General features: G+C 37.5%; 1 protein-coding gene across 3 annotated transcripts in view; it reads right to left on the reverse strand.

The window, feature by feature from the left end:
* Window positions 1-15,000, reverse strand: part of smarcc2 (SWI/SNF related, matrix associated, actin dependent regulator of chromatin, subfamily c, member 2) — a 25,208-nt gene that overhangs the window by 7,620 nt on the left and 2,588 nt on the right. For all 3 annotated transcript variants that reach the window (XM_027160480.2, XM_027160479.2, XM_047814001.1), the window contains exons 2-17: window positions 14,896-15,000; window positions 12,694-12,779; window positions 12,529-12,610; window positions 12,289-12,381; window positions 12,116-12,185; window positions 11,943-12,012; window positions 9,555-9,630; window positions 9,120-9,361; window positions 8,727-8,848; window positions 7,504-7,554; window positions 7,315-7,352; window positions 6,240-6,370; window positions 5,854-5,925; window positions 5,362-5,475; window positions 4,797-4,950; window positions 4,594-4,710 (exon numbers count right to left, since the gene is read on the reverse strand). The exon at window positions 14,896-15,000 is cut by the window's right edge and continues 15 nt beyond it. In XM_027160480.2, the coding sequence (XP_027016281.2) occupies window positions 4,594-4,710; window positions 4,797-4,950; window positions 5,362-5,475; window positions 5,854-5,925; window positions 6,240-6,370; window positions 7,315-7,352; window positions 7,504-7,554; window positions 8,727-8,848; window positions 9,120-9,361; window positions 9,555-9,630; window positions 11,943-12,012; window positions 12,116-12,185; window positions 12,289-12,381; window positions 12,529-12,610; window positions 12,694-12,779; window positions 14,896-15,000 (1,623 nt within the window). The remainder of the gene's footprint in view (window positions 1-4,593; window positions 4,711-4,796; window positions 4,951-5,361; window positions 5,476-5,853; window positions 5,926-6,239; window positions 6,371-7,314; window positions 7,353-7,503; window positions 7,555-8,726; window positions 8,849-9,119; window positions 9,362-9,554; window positions 9,631-11,942; window positions 12,013-12,115; window positions 12,186-12,288; window positions 12,382-12,528; window positions 12,611-12,693; window positions 12,780-14,895) is intronic.

Below are 15,000 nucleotides of genomic sequence, written 5' to 3' on the forward strand. Positions count from 1 at the left end.
TGTTGTGTATATGACATGTGTATATTACATGTTGTGTATATTACATGTTGTGTATATTACATGTTGTGTATATGACATGTGTATATTACATGTTGTGTATATTACATGTTGTGTATATTACATGTGTATATTACATGTTGTGTATATTACATGTTGTGTATATTATATGTGTATATTACATGTTGTGTATATGACATGTGTATATTACATGTTGTGTATATTACATGTGTATATTACATGTTGTGTATATTACATGTGTATATTACATGTGTATATTACATGTTGTGTATATTACATGTGTATATTACATGTTGTGTATATTACATGTTGTGTATATTACATGTTGTGTATATTACATGTGTATATTACATGTTGTGTATATTACATGTTGTGTATATTATATGTGTATATTACATGTTGTGTACATTACATGTGTATATTACATGTGTATATTACATGTTGTGTATATTACATGTGTATATTACATGTTGTGTATATTACATGTGTATATTACATGTTGTGTATATTACATGTGTATATTACATGTTGTGTATATTACATGTTGTGTATATTACATGTTGTGTACATTACATGTTGTGTATATTACATGTTGTGTATATGACATGTTGTGTATATGACATGTGTATATTACATGTTGTGTATATTACATGTTGTGTATATTACATGTGTATATTACATGTTGTGTATATTACATGTGTATATTACATGTTGTGTATATTACATGTTGTGTATATTACATGTTGTGTATATTACATGTGTATATTACATGTTGTGTACATTACATGTTGTGTATATTACATGTTGTGTATATTACATGTGTATATTACATGTGTATATTACATGTTGTGTATATGACATGTTGTGTACATTACATGTTGTGTATATTACATGTTGTGTATATTACATGTGTATATTACATGTTGTGTACATTACATGTTGTGTATATTACATGTTGTGTATATTACATGTGTATAATTACATGTCGTGTATATTACATGTGTATATTACATGTTGTGTACATTACATGTTGTGTATATTACATGTTGTGTATATTACATGTTGTGTATATTACATGTGTATATTACATGTGTATATTACATGTGTATAATTACATGTCGTGTATATTACATGTGTATATTACATGTTGTGTATATTACATGTTGTGTATATGACATGTTGTGTATATTACATGTGTATATTACATGTTGTGTACATTACATGTTGTGTATATTACATGTTGTGTATATTACATGTGTATATTACATGTGTATATTACATGTTGTGTATATGACATGTTGTGTACATTACATGTTGTGTATATTACATGTTGTGTATATTACATGTTGTGTATATTACATGTGTATAATTACATGTCGTGTATATTACATGTGTATATTACATGTTGTGTACATTACATGTTGTGTATATTACATGTTGTGTATATTACATGTTGTGTATATTACATGTGTATATTACATGTGTATATTACATGTTGTGTATATTACATGTGTATATTACATGTTGTGTATATTACATGTGTATATTACATGTTGTGTATATTACATGTTGTGTATATTACATGTTGTGTATATGACATGTTGTGTATATTACATGTGTATATTACATGTTGTGTATATTACATGTTGTGTATATTATATGTGTATATTACATGTTGTGTACATTACATGTGTATATTACATGTGTATATTACATGTTGTGTATATTACATGTGTATATTACATGTTGTGTATATTACATGTGTATATTACATGTTGTGTATATTACATGTTGTGTACATTACATGTTGTGTATATTACATGTTGTGTATATGACATGTTGTGTATATTACATGTGTATATTACATGTTGTGTATATTATATGTTGTGTATATTACATGTGTATATTACATGTCGTGTATATTACATGTGTATATTACATGTTGTGTACATTACATGTTGTGTATATTACATGTTGTGTATATTACATGTGTATATTACATGTTGTGTACATTACATGTTGTGTATATTACATGTTGTGTATATTACATGTGTATATTACATGTGTATATTACATGTTGTGTATATGACATGTTGTGTACATTACATGTTGTGTATATTACATGTTGTGTATATTACATGTGTATAATTACATGTCGTGTATATTACATGTTGTGTATATTACATGTTGTGTATATTACATGTGTATAATTACATGTCGTGTATATTACATGTGTATATTACATGTTGTGTACATTACATGTTGTGTATATTACATGTTGTGTATATTACATGTTGTGTATATTACATGTGTATATTACATGTGTATATTACATGTTGTGTATATTACATGTGTATATTACATGTTGTGTATATTACATGTGTATATTACATGTTGTGTATATTACATGTTGTGTATATTACATGTTGTGTATATGACATGTTGTGTATATTACATGTGTATATTACATGTTGTGTATATTACATGTTGTGTATATTATATGTGTATATTACATGTTGTGTACATTACATGTGTATATTACATGTGTATATTACATGTTGTGTATATTACATGTGTATATTACATGTTGTGTATATTACATGTGTATATTACATGTTGTGTATATTACATGTTGTGTACATTACATGTTGTGTATATTACATGTTGTGTATATGACATGTTGTGTATATTACATGTGTATATTACATGTTGTGTATATTATATGTTGTGTATATTACATGTGTATATTACATGTCGTGTATATTACATGTGTATATTACATGTTGTGTACATTACATGTTGTGTATATTACATGTTGTGTATATTACATGTGTATATTACATGTTGTGTACATTACATGTTGTGTATATTACATGTTGTGTATATTACATGTGTATATTACATGTGTATATTACATGTTGTGTATATGACATGTTGTGTACATTACATGTTGTGTATATTACATGTTGTGTATATTACATGTGTATATTACATGTTGTGTACATTACATGTTGTGTATATTACATGTTGTGTATATTACATGTGTATAATTACATGTCGTGTATATTACATGTGTATATTACATGTTGTGTACATTACATGTTGTGTATATTACATGTTGTGTATATTACATGTTGTGTATATTACATGTGTATATTACATGTGTATATTACATGTTGTGTATATTACATGTGTATATTACATGTTGTGTATATTACATGTGTATATTACATGTTGTGTATATTACATGTGTATATTACATGTTGTGTATATTACATGTGTATATTACATGTTGTGTATATTACATGTTGTGTATATTACATGTTGTGTATATGACATGTTGTGTATATTACATGTGTATATTACATGTTGTGTATATTACATGTTGTGTATATTATATGTGTATATTACATGTTGTGTACATTACATGTGTATATTACATGTGTATATTACATGTTGTGTATATTACATGTGTATATTACATGTTGTGTATATTACATGTTGTGTATATTACATGTTGTGTACATTACATGTTGTGTATATTACATGTTGTGTATATGACATGTTGTGTATATTACATGTGTATATTACATGTTGTGTATATTATATGTTGTGTATATTACATGTGTATATTACATGTCGTGTATATTACATGTGTATATTACATGTTGTGTACATTACATGTTGTGTATATTACATGTTGTGTATATTACATGTTGTGTATATTACATGTGTATATTACATGTTGTGTACATTACATGTTGTGTATATTACATGTTGTGTATATTACATGTGTATATTACATGTGTATATTACATGTTGTGTATATGACATGTTGTGTACATTACATGTTGTGTATATTACATGTTGTGTATATTACATGTGTATATTACATGTTGTGTACATTACATGTTGTGTATATTACATGTTGTGTATATTACATGTGTATAATTACATGTCGTGTATATTACATGTGTATATTACATGTTGTGTACATTACATGTGTATATTACATGTTGTGTACATTACATGTGTATATTACATGTGTATATTACATGTTGTGTATATTACATGTGTATATTACATGTGTATAATTACATGTCGTGTATATTACATGTGTATATTACATGTTGTGTATATTACATGTGTATATTACATGTTGTGTACATTACATGTGTATATTACATGTGTATATTACATGTTGTGTATATTACATGTGTATATTACATGTGTATATTACATGTTGTGTATATTACATGTTGTGTATATTACATGTGTATATTACATGTGTATATTACATGTTGTGTATATTACATGTTGTGTATATTACATGTGTATATTACATGTGTATATTACATGTTGTGTATATTATATGTTGTGTATATTACATGTTGTGTATATTACATGTTGTGTATATTACATGTTGTGTATATTACATGTTGTGTATATTACATGTTGTGTATATTACATGTTGTGTTACAATGTTTTCAGGCTACACAGAGAAATGACCCTAATGGGTTAAACATGTTGGTTATTCACACACACACATCCACTCGTCGTCATGGTGATCATCACCTTAGATGGGCCGCTCTTCTTACTGTACATGTCCGTCCTCAGCCCAAAGTTCTGCAGATCTGTCGGTTTGTCCTTCACTTTGTCTGGGAATGACATCATGGGCTGTGAGGACGGAGTCTGTACATAAGAGACAGGACATGAGTACATTACACTTTATAACATATTTATAATTAGATATTATTAATGTCTGTATGTTTGTGTACCTGAGAGGATTTGGGCTGCAGGGGCACGAGACTGGACGGCGTATCTGCCAGGACGTGAAAGTGGGATGTAGGCGGCGGTCCCATGGGGGTGGGACGGCTCTCAGAGTCCACCTGATAATTAATCAAACCCCACTGCTCCAGAAATGCATGGACCCTGTATAAACACACACATACACACACACACACACACACACACACACACACACACACAAAACCATAATGAAACATGATTGACAGACAGCGATTCAGTTCCTGACCTTAGTACACAGTGTTAACACAACACTAACCTCATGATGGCACAAACATTAACACAACAACACAACAACACAACAACACTAACCTCATGATGGCACAAACATTAACACAACAACACAAACCTCATGATGGCACAAACATTAACACAACAACACTAACCTCATGATGGCACAAACATTAACACAACAACACAACAACACAACAACACTAACCTCATGATGGCACAAACATTAACACAACAACACAACAACACAACAACACTAACCTCATGATGGCACAAACATTAACACAACAACACAACAACACTAACCTCATGATGGCACAAACATCTCCTGCCAGGTTCCTACGACATGCAGTAGAGGTCAGATACTCCTGTGGGTTCAGCCGATACGTATCTATCATAAAGTTCCTGTAAGCCAGATAACTGTAACAGAGAGAGAACGAGAGAGGACGTTGTACCTTATGTATATAGTATATATAATGCATTATGTAGGGTCTATTACACTGTAATGTCAATACTCAACATGCATATATAAATGTGCTAAACAAAAAAATAACAAAATGGAAAGTGTATGAAATATTAATAATGAAAATAATAAGTTTCTTATTGTGTTATAAGAGAACATTTATATGTCTAATTGTCTTTTATTACTGAGTGACAAAATATATAATGTACATATGTATAAGGTGTGTGTGAAGAGTGGAGAGGTGAGAAGTGTGTGTGTGTGTGTGTGTGTGTGTGTGTGTGTGTGTGTGTGTGTGTGTGTGTGTGTGTGTGTGTGTGTGTGTGTGTGATACTCACATCTCAGGGGTCTTAGATTTGTTCTTTCCATTGAAAAACTCAGGTAGAGCTCTGCGCTCGATAGCGTGAACACTGAGAGAGAGGGGGAGGGGGGGGAATAGACACAGAGAGAGACACGGAGAGAGAGACAGAAAGAGAGAGAGAGAGAGACAGAGGAGAGAGAGAGAGGGGGGCTACTGTTAGCGCATTAGATAATGTACCTTAAGTATACTAATGTTTAATACACTTTTACTTTACTGCGATATGATACATTATCAGCACACATGATAGTAGGTAGTGTATATGTGTGTGTGTGTGTGTATATGTGTGTGTGTGTGTGTGTGTATACTGTATATATGTGTGTGTGTATACATGGTGATGGCCTAGCAGATGTGTTACTTAGCTACCTGTTGTAGTCGAACCAGGCAGCGTAGCTGGGAATGATGATGTGGTGTGTTTGTTCTGTTACGTTATCCTCATGTAGATCTGAACCTTTCACTGGTTCTCCCTTCACACTGGCAGAACCTTCATCCTCCTCCTACAGAGAACAGACAAGAGGTGTGACGTTATGAATATAAAGGGCTGTACATGTAAGTGTACTTTAGAGACAGTAAAGCATGATGATTGTCTAAAACATCTTGTCATATGTCATTCACATCATAAATACTTATGTTATAATTATGTACAATAGCCTGTAAATGACACAAGGTAAAGGTCATTTATATAGGAGCTTAAACTCTAATGGGATTGAATATAAGATGAGAAAGGTGCCAATACTTCTGATTGCTTTATGTTATTAAGAGTTCAGTACATCTCGTTGTAATATGACGCCGGCGTTGGTCTACACTATGCCATGGCCATGAGGGTTATCAGCGGCAGCTTTATAATACCTTATCATTAATAGCTGTATCAATATTATTATTATTATTATTATTATTATTATTATTATTATTATTATTATCACTATTAATGGCTGTATCAGCATTATTATTGCTATTACTAATACTACTAGTTCTATTGGTCCTCTTTCTGATCCTTTAACCTCCCCTTCATTCTGGATGTAATGAGTATATTTGTAAATATGTTTATCATTACTACTACTGCTAATACTATTATTACTATTTCTTATTACTTGGAATTTTCATTATTATTATTATTATTATTATTATTATTATTATTATTATTATTATTATTATTGTTATTATTGCTATTACTGTTGATATTGTCACCTTCCTCATACCCAATTTTACATTTACATTTTGTCTTGTGTGATACTATTACTGTCTTCATCGTTATTATTGTCATTATAATTATTATTAATATATTTTCCTCTTTGATTTATGTATGTGTGTATATATATGTATTTACACACACACACACACACACACACACACACACACACACACACACGTTTTGTTTTGTTGGTCTTTGTATTTGTATTTTGCATCTAAAAAAAAAAGAGTTCAGTACATCAGATGTTACCTTTCCCACCGTCTCCATTGCCTCATCCTCCTGTTCATCTACAACACACACACACACACACACACACACACACACACACACACACACACACACACACACACACACACACACACATACACACACACAGAGGATATGGGTGTTATACACATCTGTAACGGAATAAACACATTAATACACTCAAATACTCACCTCCATCAGTCCCTCCCTTAACTGGAGTTGAGTCCGAGTCCTTTTTAGTCACTAAACACAAACACAAATAAATTATTTATAAAATAATCTACACTTCAACATCCCATTCAATATAAGTGTTTTGGGTGTGGTCAGAGTGTGTGTGGGATATAGTGGGTGTGGTCAGAGTGTGTGTGGGATATAGTGGGTGTGGTCAGAGTGTCTGTGGGATATAGTGGGTGTGGTCAGAGTGTGTGTGGGATATAGTGGGTGTGGTCAGAGTGTGTGTGGGATATAGTGGGTGTGGTCAGAGTATCTGTGGGATATAGTGGGTGTGGTCAGAGTATCTGTGGGATATAGTGGGTGTGGTCAGAGTATGTGTGGGATATAGTGGGTGTGGTCAGAGTATATGTGGGATATAGTGGGTATGGTCAGAGTATGTGTGGGATATAGGGGGTGTGGTCAGAGTGTGTGTGGGATATAGTGGGTGTGGTCAGAGTGTCTGTGGGATATAGTGGGTGTGGTCAGAGTGTGTGTGGGATATAGTGGGTGTGGTCAGAGTATATGTGGGATATAGTGGGTGTGGTCAGAGTGTGTGTGGGATATAGTGGGTGTGGTCAGAGTGTCTGTGGGATATAGTGGGTGTGGTCAGAGTGTGTGTGGGATATAGTGGGTGTGGTCAGAGTATATGTGGGATATAGTGGGTGTGGTCAGAGTGTGTGTGGGATATAGTGGGTGTGGTCAGAGTGTCTGTGGGATATAGTGGGTGTGGTCAGAGTGTGTGTGGGATATAGTGGGTGTGGTCAGAGTATGTGTGGGATATAGTGGGTGTGGTCAGAGTATATGTGGGATATAGTGGGTGTGGTCAGAGTGTGTGTGGGATATAGTGGGTGTGGTCAGAGTGTGTGTGGGATATAGTGGGTGTGGTCAGAGTGTCTGTGGGATATAGTGGGTGTGGTCAGAGTGTGTGTGGGATATAGGGGGTGTGGTCAGAGTGTGTGTGGGATATAGGGGGTGTGGTCAGAGTGTGTGTGGGATATAGTGGGTGTGGTCAGAGTGTCTGTGGGATATAGGGGGTGTGGTCAGAGTGTGTGTGGGATATAGGGGGTGTGGTCAGAGTGTGTGTGGGATATAGTGGGTGTGGTCAGAGTGTGTGTGGGATATAGTGGGTGTGGTCAGAGTGTGTGTGGGATATAGGGGGTGTGGTCAGAGTGTGTGTAAAATAACACAGTTGTATTTGTCACCTGTTTTATTGAGTGACTCCTCTGATGCAGGTACAGGTGACAGCTCATCCAGGTCTTTATTCAAATCCTCCTGCTCCTCCTCCCTCTGACCTCGCTTCGACTTATTGTAGGGAGTAGTGGGCCTTTACCACACACACACACACACACACACACACACACACACACACACACACACACACACACACACACACAAGCATTTCAATTAAATTCAACATGATCTCAGTTTTATAGAAATCAGAAAATTTAGAATGACAATGTTTAGATTTAACTTTATATTTATTCCTAATCAGCTGTCCTGAGTATTTGGCTTCTGTGGTGGTCTGGTTCTCTCTCTCTCTCTCTCTCTCTCTCTCTCTCTCTCTCTCTCTCTCTCTTTTGCTCCTTCACTCTCACCCTTTCTTGGTGTTCTTCTTCTTGCTCTCCTGAGGGGGCGGAGTTGGGGATGGCGAAGGAGAGCGCTTGCGTTTCTTGGCGTTGGCCGGCTTTTTATCTCTCCTCTCATCAGGAGCGCTCACTTCATCTGTGAGAGTCTTAGCTGAGATCCTCTTCCTCCTTGTGCCTTCACCCACCTCATAGTCTTCCTCATTCATCCACTCATTATACTGATCCAGATCCAAAATCCACTTAGCATGAACCTACACACACACAAGTCAGGGCACATGGGCATTCAATTAATACAAATGTTTGTGTGTGTGTGTGTGTGTGTGTGTGTGTGTGTGTGTGTGTGTGTGTGTGTGTGAGAGAGAGAGAGAGAGAGAGAGAGAGAGAGAGAGAGAGAGAGAGAGAGAGAGTTAATATATAGAGAGAGGTTTTTCAGGGGTTTCCTACCTTTCTGGGCTTCTCTGCACTGGGTGGATCCTCCACTACGGCCTCCACCTCACTAGCTGAGATCCATGTATCATAACTGTACAATAACACACAGCGTTACATAGCTGCTTTTCTTCACACACACTTCTGTGTAACTGTTAAAGCTGAGGATCAAACTCAGGAAGTCTGAATAAAGATGACTATTTATATTAATCACATTTTCCTCCAATCACTTTCTTTAAAAGTACATCTAGTAGTCTAGTTCACTAACTAAACTGTGAGTAATCAGACTAATGATCAGACTAATGATCAGACTGATGATCAGACTAATGATCAGACTAATAATCAGACTAATAATCAGACTAATAATCAGACTGATGATCAGACTGATGATCAGACTAATAATCAGACTAATGATCAGACTAATAATCAGACTAATAATCAGACTAATGATCAGACTAATAATCAGACTAATGATCAGACTAATAATCAGACTAATGATCAGACTAATGATCAGACTAATGATCAGACTAATAATCAGACTAATGATCAGACTAATAATCAGACTAATGATCAGACTAATGATCAGACTAATGATCAGACTAATAATCAGACTAATAATCAGACATGCCTCGCTCCTGTAGTGGTGTAATGGAGTGACTATAACCTCCCTGATATTGATTATTTTCCCCAAAGTGCATGTTGCCTGTCATCACGTGTTTTATTCCCCTTATTCCAATTCTGTTTACTAATGATTACAATGTTTTATTAATATAAACAATAACTTGACGTTTTTTTTATCCGTTTATAATTACATTTATTGTCACTTATGTTATAGCAGCTATTCCCTCAGCATGGTCTCTCTATTCTCCCACAAACACGCAGCTTGTCATGTTACTGATTAACGCTGTGTGTAAACTCCTCTGTCCTGAACACAGCTCTGATTGTGACACTGTACGTTCCTGTAAACCTGGTGTGACGCTCATATTTATTATCTTTGTAGAGTTAATAACCCTCTCTCATCTTCTACCGCTTATCCGAACTTCTCGGGTCACGGGAAGCCTGTGCCTATCTCAGGCGTCATCGGGCATCGAGGCAGGATACACCCTGGACGGAGTGCCAACCCATCACAGGGCACACACACACTCTCACTCACACACACACACACACACACACACTACGGACAATTTTCCAGAGATGCCAATCAACCTACCATGCATGTCTTTGGACCGGGGGAGGAAACCGGAGTACCCGGAGGAAACCCCCGAGGCACGGGGAGAACATGCAAACTCCACACACACAAGGGGGAGGCGGGAATCGAACCCCCGACCCTGGAGGTGTGAGGCGAACGTGCTAACCGCTAAGCCACCGTGCGCCCCAGAGTTAATAACCATGACTGGATAAATACAGCGTGCAATCGACCACTTTGAATAACATTTCTCACACTTTCACATCAGTGAGGAAAAAAGATGGCGTGCCGTTCTGCACCTGAGCACCTGAGCAGGTACTGTTACAGTCGGCCAGATGTTAGCTGACATCCAGCATCTGGGCATTTCTGTCAGTTCCTTAAATAATGTTCTGGTTATTTCTACACAACATGTAGCGTGTCTGTGATTAACACTAACCCTGTGATTGTACAGAGCATGTTACACTCATCACTAACCACAGTGTGTGTGTGTGAACACTACAAACACTAACCCTGTGATTGCATGTTACACTCATCACTAACCACAGTGTGTGTGTGAACACTACAAACACTAACCCTGTGATTGTACAGAGCATGTTACGCTCATCACTAACCACAGTGTGTGTGTGTGAACACTACAAACACTAACCCTGTGATTGTACAGAGCATGTTACACTCATCACTAACCACAGTGTGTGTGTGAACACTACAAACACTAACCCTGTGATTGCATGTTACACTCATCACTAACCACAGTGTGTGTGTGTGAACACTACAAACACTAACCCTGTGATTGCATGTTACACTCATCACTAACCACAGTGTGTGTGTGTGAACACTACAAACACTAACCCTGTGATTGTACAGAGCATGTTACACTCATCACTAACCACAGTGTGTGAACACTACAAACACTAACCCTGTGATTGTACAGAGCATGTTACACTCATCACTAACCACAGTGTGTGTGTGAACACTACAAACACTAACCCTGCTTCACAGCACAGTTTTATGACGTGTGTGAAACCTTCCTCTACTCGGGTTAAGCCCAGTGTGGAAAGTGCTATCGTTAACCTGTTTAATCCGTTACTATAGAAATGAAATCGAGAGCATATAATAAACCAATATAACTATAAATACTGTACTACTGTCAGAGCTGCTGTTAAAGACAATTAATCAACACCTTCTGACCAATAACATTCTGATTTAATCTGCTGTCTTACCTGTCGGGCCAATAACCCCAGTGCAGCAGCATCTGTTTATCTCTCTTCATTACAGGACGGACCCACTCCTCTGTACACACACACACACACACACACACACACACACCAGGTAATTGAACAATGAAGGGTTAATAAGTATGTATTGTTGTGTAAATGATGTGTAACTGCCTCACCCTCTTCCAGACTGGCGGGGATCGGAACCACCAGATGAGAACTAGCCTGTTTATCATCAGTTACTGAGCCCTGACACACACACACACACACACACACACACACACACACACACAGTTACAACATGACGTTATTGCCACACAGTAGATGAGTATGTTAATGTTTACTGAGGTACCTGATGTCGTTTAATAATATCCTTCATTTTTCCCAGAAGTTTGGGTTCGATCTCTGAGCTCAGGTAGATCACAGGCCGAGTCAGACAGTTATTCTGCATAAACACACACACACACACACACACACACACACACACACACACACACACACACACACACACACACACAGTTATTTAGTCAGAAACAGGTGCAGTGACCATTCCAGTGGCCATTCAGCTTGGTGTGACGTTTCTGTATCTCACCTGTACCAGAGACTTCTCTATGGTCAAAAACATCTCAACATTCCGGTCCATTCTAGAAGGATTCTGGAAATCAAACCTCCTCCTGAAACACACAACATTTATTAAAATGCTGACTGGTATTGACATAACAGGAACCCTGTGAGAACTGTGTGAGGAACATCTCACCATCCTTGGTCACTCTTGAACTTGTAAGCAGCAGCGAGTATGTGACACAGCGCTCCTCCTGCCTTAAAGTCCAAAAAACTCTTCATCTGAGAAAACACACAAACACAGTGAGATCTACTGAGACTAGTCCTGGTAGTGTGCTGAGAGGAGTGTGTGTGTGTGTGTGTGTGTGTGTGTGTGTGTGTGTGTGTGTGTGTGTGTGTGTGTGTGTGTGTGTGTGTGTGTGTGTGTGTGTGTACCAGTAGTTTGGTGAGAGGAGTGTGTGTGTACCAGTAGTTTGGTGAGAGGAGTGTGTGTGTGTGTGTGTGTGTGTGTGTGTGTGTGTGTGTGTGTGTGTGTGAGTGTAACAGTACAGTAGTTTGGTGAGAGAGTGTGTGTGTGTGTGTGTGTGTGTGTGTGTGTGTGTGTGTGTGTGTGTGTGTGTGTGTGTACCAGTAGTTTGGTGAGTGCGTGTGTGTGTGTGTGTGTGTGAGTGTACCAGTACAGTAGTTTGGTGAGTGTGTGTGTGTGTGTGTGTGTGTGTGTGTGTGTGTGTGTGTGTGTGTGTACCAGTAGTTTGGTGAGTGCGTGTGTGTGTGTGTGTGTGTGAGTGTACCAGTACAGTAGTTTGGTGAGTGTGTGTGTGTGTGTGTGTGTGTGTACCAGTAGTTTGGTGTGTACAGACCTGCCAACCTTGGAAACATGTTTGAGTAGCAGCTTACTTCAGCGACGCGGCGCGAGGTCAGGCACATTTACTGGTCAGTGTTGATTAAGTTCACATGCTCACTCATCACCACTTATTACTTAGCACATAGTTCTCACTCACCACCATATCTAGTTATTCTACATACAAGTAGACCATGAAGAACTCTCTTATTGAAAAGGCAACATATAAAAACTACTTTAACAACTCTTTATGTATTGGCATAAGTTAGATCTAATGAACTAAACATCTGACATCACACACGTGTGTTAATGTTCTCAGTAATAATGCAGGACTCTAGACTTCACTATGGTTTTGTCCATCAGATGTGACCTACAGGAGGCAGTAACACTCGAGTCAGAATACGACTGATAATTAAAAATGACATTAGTTTCGTCATGTTATAGCATGACCGCGTGCTATAAAAGGGACACAGACGCTCGCGGATATTGACGTCTGCGTGCTCGTGTCGGTTTGTCTTTTCCGTTACAGTACGACGGCGATGCGTTTACAGGCATGACTTACGTTTCCTATATAAATACTGGCAAATAAAGTAAAACTTGATGTGTGTGTAAAAGTTAAACTTGAGGCACAACACCGGACACTTGGGCACGTGCCCCAGTAAAGGAGTCTAACGACGCCTGTGGTTCGGCAGGATTATTAACATGGATGAAATTCACAATTCTGGACATTTACCTTTGAAACGTTAAGTCGTCACTTGTAAAAAACAGTCACTGTAAGAAGAACTGAAGACGGACAGAGACAGATGGAAACCACATTAATTTTGACGGCTCTCCGATTGTAGCGTTGAACAGTTTTAAACTGGCGCTCTGATTGGTCGAGTTATTATTGTCCCAGGTTGCTGCCCAATGCGGTTACACACATAGGCACATTGCCTGGTGCACTAATGCAGACAGTTGGACTCAAAGGCATCAATGTTTATTTACAATGCGTATTTTGAAGTGACAAATCGTAGCAGCGTACTTTGTCTGAATGTGTATCTGCTACACAAAATGTGTAAAGGTTGGCAGGTCTGGTGTATGTGTGTGTGCCGGTAGTTTGCTCTGTGTGTGAGTGTGTGTGTGTGTGTGTGTGTGTGTGTGTGTGTGTACCGGTAGTTTAGTGAGTGTGTGTGTGTACCAGTAGTTTAGTGAGTGTGTGTGTGTGTGTACCGGTAGTTTAGTGAGTGTGTGTGTGTACCAGTAGTTTGGTGAGTGAGCGTGTGTGTACCGGTAGTTTAGTGAGTGTGTGTGTGTGTGTGTACCAGTAGTTTGGTGAGTGTGTGTGTGTGTGTGTGTGTACCAGTAGTTTGGTGAGTGTGTGTGTGTTTGTGTGTGTGTGTGTGTGTGTGTGTGTGTGTGTGTGTGTGTGTGAGAGAGTGTGTGTACCGGTAGTTTGGTGTGTGTGTGTGTGTGTGTGTGTGTGTGTGTGTGTGTGTGTGTGTGTGAGTGTGTGTGTGTGTGTGTGTGTGTGTGTGTGTGTGTGTGTGTGTGTGTGTGTGTGTGTGTGTGTGTGTGTACCGGTAGTTTGGTGAGAGGAGGGTTGCTGACATGTCGACCAAAAACTTCCTCCTGAAACTGCAGCAGTTGAACCACCAAACTGGACAGAGATTTATTAGTGGGAGG

This window comes from Tachysurus fulvidraco, chromosome 5 (genome assembly GCF_022655615.1).
Source record: "Tachysurus fulvidraco isolate hzauxx_2018 chromosome 5, HZAU_PFXX_2.0, whole genome shotgun sequence".
NCBI lineage: Eukaryota > Metazoa > Chordata > Actinopteri > Siluriformes > Bagridae > Tachysurus > Tachysurus fulvidraco.